General features: G+C 35.1%; 1 protein-coding gene across 1 annotated transcript in view; it reads left to right on the forward strand.

The window, feature by feature from the left end:
- UBR3 (ubiquitin protein ligase E3 component n-recognin 3) overlaps window positions 1–8,892 on the forward strand; it is a 229,045-nt gene extending 220,153 nt beyond the window's left edge. Inside the window, exons 37-39 of the mRNA XM_044913670.1 lie at window positions 3,542–3,751; window positions 4,298–4,437; window positions 4,739–8,892. Of these exons, the coding sequence (XP_044769605.1) occupies window positions 3,542–3,751; window positions 4,298–4,437; window positions 4,739–4,856 (468 nt within the window). The 3' untranslated portion in view covers window positions 4,857–8,892. The remainder of the gene's footprint in view (window positions 1–3,541; window positions 3,752–4,297; window positions 4,438–4,738) is intronic.
- Window positions 8,893–9,146: the final 254 nt, after the last annotated feature.

The following is a 9,146-nucleotide window of genomic DNA, read 5'->3' on the forward strand; positions in this document are numbered from 1 at the left end:
TCTCTGCTTCTGTTCATTTCTGTTTTTTATTGAAATCCTTAAGGAGATGATATTTTATAACCTCCCTTTTTTAAAGGAAAGACAATTTCAGGACATTAGTTGAAACTTTTATGTTACATATAAAAATCTTTTTCCTGTCTAGTAATTTCTTTATTTTCAGATTATAGCTAGAATCTGAAATTATATATTGATGTCTAAAAACCTGTAATGAAAGACTAGGGGTAAGAGCTGGGTATAATTGTAGAACCAGGACAGGAGAAAGTGATGAGTGTACTTAAAATTTTTTGTCTTCTTAGGATCATGGGTTAAACAATAGATAAAAATTAACTCATTTGATAGTATAATAGCAAGCTTACATGTTAGATATATGGTTATTGGTATGGATATTGATGGAAAATAAGAATTTGTCATTTAAAAATAATCCTTTTGTAAAATTGAGTGATAATGATTTGTTTTAGAGCCAGAACAGTGACATTTATGTATTTGTTTCTACTTATGCAGAATTTTTACTAGTTATTTGAATGCACTCCCATCTGACCTGCATCCCTACTCTTGTCCCTGTTCCACTCTGTTCTATCTCTAGTCCTCACTCTGACCCAGGTCAACCAGATTTTCTTTACCTGAAATTTTAAATTTGAACAAGATACAAACAGTAACTGGAGCTGAATAGTCCAACCAAAGTACCCTTGAAAGATAGTCTGAATTACTGCTTCTAATTTTTTGTATCAGCTAAGATTCTTTGGTCACAGACAGTTTGATTGCAACAGACAGTTTTGGTGTGTTTTCTCGGAAGTGCTACCACTAGATAACCCCACCTGAACCACTTTCCTTCCTTCTGTGTGGTGCTCAAGATTCAGATTCCTGGGGGAAAGGATCTGATGGGCCTAATTTGCATCCTATGTACACCCCTGTGATGGGGCAGGATCTTGTGATAGGCAACTATCAGACCTCTATGGAACAAGAAAAGAGGTTATTTTCCAAAATTACTTGTAATACTGTTAATAATATAAGAAGGCAGGTAAGGTTGATAGACAAATGGAAAAACATATATAACAAACACTGGTGGCCCACTGTCTTCATATCTTACCCGTTGGCACATAGACATCCTTATTCTCATTCACAGTTTCACTTCTTCCCCTGTTCAAAATGATGTAACTATTCCATTTATAATCACAAATGCATCCACCACTTTCCCAAATATGCAACCTGAAGTCACATCCAATAGTTACATCATCATACCTCTCTGAAATCAGAGGCTCTGAGAGATGTCCATTCCTTCTGTGATTTGTTGTACTTATACCCTGGTGGCCAGGAAGATTTTAATTAGCAGCTCCTCACCCTGAATTCCATAGTTAAGTGAAAGAAAAAGAGAATGGAAAATATTGCAAGAAGATATGCCACCATAAGCAAGAGCATTTGCAAGTAGTCATAAAGCTGTAGCTAATAAATAGTTGAATATATGACTTTCTTCTTGCAACTTCTTTGGCCAGAACCTCAACAGGTTGTATTTATTTGACCAAGGATGTGAACCAGACTTTATTCTGAGAGGTCTGAGCTTCTGGTGATTGGTTGTGTCTTGCTTATATTAAGGCCATAATAGTTTACCTTTCAAGCTTGGGACATTGTGAGCAGTGGGACTGGGGGGGTCTCTCAGTTCAAAACATTCTGCTGCTTAATTGTATAGCAATATTTCTGTTCTTCTTGATGGTCAGGGTCGGTCCCTCCAGACAATGCTGTAAGCCGTTCCTTTCTTCTAGTGACGTGGGGAACCTAAAATGGCCAGATGACATTTAGTTTCTTTTTTTTTTTTTTAAGATTTTATTTATTTATTCATGAGAGATAGAGAGAGAGAGAGAGAGGCAGAGGCAGAGGGAGAAGCAGGCTCCCCGCGGAGCAGGGAGCCCGATGCGGGACTCGATCCCAGGACCCCGGGATCATGACCTGAGCTGAAGGCAGACGCCTAACCGACTGAGCCACCCAGGTGTCCCTGACATTTAGTTTCTAATTCAGTGGAACTATTACCATATCCTCTGATGGAGTATAGTACACAACTTCTTAGGATGGTCCTAAAACCACAGAAGAATTCAGAATAGCAGGAAACAGAAATAAAACTTATTCTTAGGTATAATCATGAGACATACCAAAATCACTTTGTACTCCCTGGTTTCCAAACTGATGCATTTCATCTGTGAGAAAATGATCACCCACAATATACTGGTTGCTGGTTTAGAGCATGTACTTCATTCTGTGGGAGCATATACCTCATTTTATAGTTATTTTCTCCCAGCTGGTACCATATAAAAATTTATCAGCAAAGTGGTTCATCATTTAAAAGATCAGCGGTTTTGTCAGATGTTTTGAATATATGTTAGGATCAGTTAATTCCATAGACATCCACCTATTGCCTTACATCTCTCTTTATGAAGAAAATTCTTTAAGATCATGTGGTGTGAGCTACTGGGTAATTTACAGTCTAATCTAGGTAGGTATCAAGTTCAGTGAGGACAAATTGCTATTCCTTCCACTGATGGAAGAGTGCAATATAATCAACCCATTACAGAACATGCAACCTTTGCAGTCTGAGTTTGGGCACTGAATGCAGGCAGATAGCATATTGTAAGCACATATATTGTCCTTATCCTTGCTTCTATGGCCACTTTATCCATGAACTTATTGATAAATGCAAGGCTGACTACTTAAGTACCGCATCAATTTAGATAGATTATGGGTGTAGGTAATGTGAAATTATCACCATATGAATTGCCTGCCATCTATACAGTTTCTTGAGATAATAGATTCATACTACATTTTATCTATTCTAAGTGTTAATGGAGAGGCATCTAGAAAAAAATTCCTGCTATTACCAGTATTTTTGTACAACTGCAGTTAATGAATGAAGTATACTCTGCAGGGATGCTTAACTAATTTGGCACTTTTTGCATACTTGTAGCAGAAAATTTATGAAAAGAGTTGTACCCCTAGCACTTATGGATACAAAAGGTCTTAAATGCTTGTGGTATGAGAAAATTTTTACATCTTCTAAGAAGGAGATTCTAAATTATAAAGTGTTGATGTAGAAATAATGAGTTATAACTATAACCTTACCTTAAGAAAAGCCAGTAAATTGTTTATCTGAGAAAGATCAAAACTTGATTTTTAAAAAGTTTAACTGTTTAAAATTTTGCATTAAGCATATTTAAAAACAAGTACATCTAGATATATTTTCCATGCATTCTTAGTTATGTTTAATATTTTTCTTTTAAAGTAACGACAAGTTTAACTGTTTTAGGGTGCTTAATCTAAACGCTGACATCATACTGTAATTGGAAACTACATTAAAATTGAGATTGGTAGTTGTTGCAGTACTATTTCAGTCATTTGTAAAATGGAAATGAGAAGAGTGTTAATAAAGAAAATAAGCCACATACTTAGAGACATGTTTTTTTCTTTAAAGAAAAAAAAAAGGCCTTTAAAATATAGGCATTTTGTGTTAATGACTTGAATACGTAGGACTAATGAATATTTTGGGGTAATATTTTAGGCCTTGCTTATCCAAGAGGCAAGATGGAAATTACCACACCTGCTCCAGTTGCCTGAGAATTACAACACCATTTTTCAGTACTACCACAGAAAAACCTGTAGTGTCTGCACTAAGGTTCCTAAGGATCCTGCTGTTTGCCTTGTTTGTGGTACTTTTGTATGCCTGAAAGGACTTTGCTGCAAGCAACAAAGTTACTGTGAATGTGTATTGGTAAGAAATAGTAAATAATACAAAATTTATGCAAACTCAAATCTACTATCACATGGAAATGTGGTATATGTGGTTAAGCCAGCTCTTCATATTAACTCTTCTTTGAATTAAATACACAGTACACAATGATTTCATCTTGTTCTTTTGTTATTATTGAAGGGTTTAAAAACCCCAAACATCTGCGGCTTTATTTAAGTGAGCACAATTCCAGTTCCTCCCCCTGCTCCCATTGCCCTTTAATGGCAGGGGCTCTTACATGGTGGGCAATGAAACAGTGGTCAGACCTGCTGTTGTGGATGCCTGCCTCTGAATTAGGTTTATGTTGGCTCTAAATTGCTTTCCTAGATAACCCTTACCCAAATTCCTCCTAATGTATTATTAATCAAATGTTAAGAATGAAATTGTAAGTTTAACTTAGATGAGATCTTATTAAAAATTTAAGAAATATTTTGGTATTATTTAGAAGACATTTAACTAAGGCATTCTTGATTTTCTTATAAAGTCCATTTGATTATGAAGATCATTGATATATTTTTAATTATTTAGCATTCTCAGAACTGTGGTGCTGGAACAGGGATTTTCCTTTTGATCAATGCATCGGTGATTATCATCATTCGAGGCCACCGCTTCTGCCTCTGGGGTTCTGTGTATTTGGATGCTCATGGAGAAGAAGATCGGGATCTTAGGTTAGATATGCATGTATATATTTGAATGTTTTATTGAAGTTTCATCAGTAAGAACAATGCGCCATTCCTGGCTTTGTAATTGTAATAATATTTTTTTTATATTAAGAAATTCTGATAGTCATTAAGTTAGAGCTATTTCTAGTTTTTGAGATACTTTCCATATCTACATGCTAAGGAAATATAAAATAAACCCAACTACTATGTGAGATTTTAGCCATAAAGAATCTATTTTTTAAAAATGTGTGTGAAATCTTCACTGTATTGTATAACTTTTAATACCTTTTTTTCCTTTTTATTCTAGGCGAGGCAAACCTCTCTACATTTGTAAGGAAAGATACAAAGTTCTTGAGCAACAGTGGATTTCTCATACTTTTGATCACATCAATAAAAGATGGGGTCCACATTACAATGGGCTGTGACTCACCACCTCAGCATTGCATTATATCATTTTCATTAAGAATTTATCAACAATAAGCTTTACCTTAATTTGGGGGATTAACGCTTTTGCTGAGGGAGAAAAAGAAAACATATATTATAAAGCCTTTCCAAAATTAGGTGCTTGGTAATCACATTAATGGTATAATTTTTTTTTTAAGTATCTGGAGAACATAACAAATAACAAGTTAAATCATTCTTTAGTGGTCCTTTTTTTTTTTTTTTTAAGTCCACAATTAATAAGAAGCACAACTTGTTTAAAAATGATTCTCCCACAATGCATATCAGCTATTCATTGATACTTAGAGTTGGTGTGATTTATTTAAAGTTTTACTGCTTCTTTATATCTGTGTGTTTTAATTTGCATCTGCTAAACACAATGCATCCTTTCCCTCTGCCATTCTTGTGTTGATTTGAGATTTTTGCTGTATGTAATTAGAAAAAACATGTAAGACATGATTTATGTGAAATATTGTATAGTAAAAGTTGGTCTAATAGTAGGACTTTAAAATTTTTTCTTATTGTGAGGAATCTGTTAAAAGTTTAAGGCTTTGCTGAAAACTTAATTCATTCTCAGGAATTTCATAAATATTCTCCCCAGGTAAATAATTGAAATAGTTGTAAAATAAGTAGATAGCTGCTGTTAATATAATACAGTACATTTTGGGGGACATGTGTGGTTGGGGAAGGGAGTCCTTAAAAATCAAAATTTGCCATTTCGGTTGGATGAATTACTTGAGGTATTAACAAATAGATTTTACTATAAAATCAGAAGTTTTAAGAGCATACACATGGCAGATTTTGCTTTTATGCATGCCCACCTTTTATTACCAACCAAGTTTTTGTTTAAATGATTGAATTGGAAATGCTCAGACTTACCCACAAATGAAGCTTAGTTTTGGAACTTCCTGTCAGCTTGAGAGGTTCATCTGTATTGTATTTGTGCAGCGTAATCACTGCTATTTCTGCTTAGTTTCCTAAAAGGAAAAAAGAGGCTCAGAGGTGATGACCCTCATGAATGAACCGTGCATCTGTATTCTTCTTAGAAGCTGCTGCGAAAAGCAATTTATGTTTGTTGGGTTTTTTTAATCAGTAAGAATGGGAATGATTGAGCTAAAACCCACTCTATAAATAGAGAAGGAAGATTACAGAAAAGCATGTTACATATTGCTAACAAGATTTTTCTTCCAAATGATTTAGTAATTTGATGATTATTTAATATATAGTGTTATCAAGCAATTCCTGGTACTTTGGACTTCCATGGCTTGTTATATAAAATTACATTTTTACATGTAAAAATAAACTCAAAAACATCTAATGATAAAATTCAAAAATAAAGTCAGATCTATGTTCTAAAAATTATTGAATGACATGACATTACAGAATGTGAAAATGGACATTAAATGATGGCCTTGCATTAAAATAGAGCAGAACAGTACATATTCAAATGTGTTCAAAATGTCAAAAAATTACCTATAGCTCTACAATAAAATAAATGGAAATAGCTTGCTATTTTTATATACATTTCCAAAATATTAAGATAACTTTCTGAAAGATGAGACTGATTCTGTTTAACTAAATAGTTGTCCTTTCCAACACACTGCTACTTTTTTAAATACTGTATCATAAGTTCAGCCTGTCATATTTTTTGCATTGGTCATTCTGAATACCAGACCATTTGTAAGTGTGGTTGAAGAGCAAAATGCTAATTTAAATCTCTAGTAAATACTGTTACAGGATTCATGAACTTGAATAATTCTACAGTTTGAAACTCTGATGCTATATATACATGGTATAATGTATTCAGATTTTGATTACTACATATTTAAAATGGAATGTTTTATGATTGTGCATATGGATGTGAAGTGAAAATATTAGCCTTAACATTAAAATTTGGGTATTTGATAGTGTTTATTTTGATATTGGTGAATTAGTCACCAGTAAATTTTTAAAAAGCACTTGGTTGAAAATTGTACTTGAATTACATACATGCATGCTGCTAAACTAGAACTTTAATTTTTTCCCCATAACTTTTATAAGTCCCATTTATAAACCCACTTTTAAAAATAACAGGTCCAAGCTAGAGTGATGTGTGTATATTATTAAAAAAAAATGTACTGGTGTGATATCTTGTATGAATGATCATTTAAATACAGTACATTACTGTAGAGGCTAAATCAATCTTTATAATTAAGCAGAGATTACAAAACTAGGAATAATCAACATTGTAAGATATGTTAATAAAAACCTACTGTCATTTGGTTTGTGAAAGGTCCTTAAAATGTTTAATTCTTACATGTTTTTCTCTTTTTTTTAAAGGTATTGAAAATAATATATATAAGTGAGCATAGCAGAAAAGATCAAAGCATAACGTAATTAATAATTGCTCTAAGGTGGAGTTAAATATAAAGAATTTGCTCTTCCTTATACCTTTTATTTACAGAGGTAGTTCCTGTTTCTTCTATCCTTGTCTTAAAATGAATGCAAAGCTTTTTGCTAAGTATGTATGTTTTTGGAAGTTGGGGAGAAGGAAATGGGTCTGCAGATCTGAGGAACACTGCTGTGGTCCTTGCCGCTTTCTGAAAATTCCATCTAGACTTCAGAAATCCAAAGGGCTTTATGATAATGTTTATTTTGAATGGCCTGTGGTTTTGTTGGAATTGACAGTTTTTGCTCCTACCCCTCCATCCTGAAGCTCATCAGGCAGTTATCAGCTAAGAATCCATTTGTGTTCACAAACCTTTTTTTTCTATTTTATATATTTTGGTATTTATTGATTTCTGTGACTTAGAAAAGATGCTGATTGAAAGCACTGAGGGCTTGAAGGTGACAACAGTGAGAGAGAATACATGAACCAAGAGTCTGTACCATCTCCAGGATTGTAATTGTTGACTCGCAAATTGCTGTTGTTGGCTTATTTTTGTGGTCCTGTTGAACAACAAAAACAAAGCACAACATGATTTTAACCGTGATTTTAATCAAATTACCAAGACAAGATACATTCACTGGGGGTTATTCCTGACATGTGATGGTTGGTGGAAGGGCAGAAGACTTGGGACTGTCTCAGTCCCATTCACAGCACATAGTTCTTTTCCTTTATGATCTGGCTGGAGTGGGCAGAAGGATGGCAACATGATCATTTTTTGATTTGTAACACTTCAAGCTCCCTTGCTAATGAAGCACATCAGATATGGAAGTGCTACCACCATCCTAGGGTGCCATAATCAAGTAGCACTGGAGTGAATATGACTGCAGCTGATGCAACACAATGAAAAGGCGTGATGGGCCCTTACGTATAGCTGCAATGTAAGACGTGGCAATAACAACATTAATATGGCAGAGCCCAAGAGCAAGCCAGAGAAGTAGGGTCAAGAGCACAGATAAAGGCTTCAGCTTGAGGTGAAGGAAGAGGGACAAGAGAAAGGAAAGAAAGTCTAGAGGAAACAAAGAGGATTCATATCTGATTCCCTCTAAGGTTGGTGACAGAGGAGCAGGATCATCTGTGGAGGGTGAGCAGGCCTAGTATATCTGGGAGTTTTGAGTTAAGTGGCAGGGTTTAGACATACGATAGGAGAGTAGGCTAGAAATAAGGAGAAGCACCACAGAAGTCATAGTGAGAGCGCAATGGGGTTAGAAGCCATAACATTTTCAATGGAGCCAATTAGAAAGGTTCTGGGACTTTATAGAGCCCCTAAGATCAGCAGTCCAGAACCCGAAGGGTAGAAATTAGACTGCTAAATTAATTCATAATTTGGGGACTTGAGAGGCAGGTGCAATATCGGGTGGTAAGAGAATTAGGAGTACTGGTTGAAAGGAGTGTGGGGTCCATGCTGGGTAAATTGTGGGTTATAGGATTGGAATTCATGATGAAACTTAATGAGGAGATGTAATGCAAGTTTTCAAAGTTTTCATTTGGAATTAGGACAAACTGCTTTCCTGTTGAATCATTTGAATTCATTCAGTAAATATTTATTGAGCTCCTCTTATGCACCAAGCAGTGATGAATACTGGCAGTACAATGGAAAAAAAGCCAGAGTCCCTTCTCTCGTACAGCTTTCTGTGTGATTAATGCTACAAATGGTGTTGTGTTAAGGGGCCGGGGGGCTGGCTATGAGGAGAATGGAGTGTAAATTACTATTGAAGGAACCTCTAAATGAGACTTGGGAAGTATGATGAGGCTTCCAGGGGATAGAGATGTCTATGATGATTCCCAAATACTGTGTAGGACATACCTGGGTGAAAGTGGAGGTGTGGGGAGTAGTGTCTCAGGCAGG

Source organism: Neomonachus schauinslandi, chromosome 3 (genome assembly GCF_002201575.2).
Source record: "Neomonachus schauinslandi chromosome 3, ASM220157v2, whole genome shotgun sequence".
Taxonomy (NCBI): Eukaryota; Metazoa; Chordata; class Mammalia; order Carnivora; family Phocidae; genus Neomonachus; species Neomonachus schauinslandi.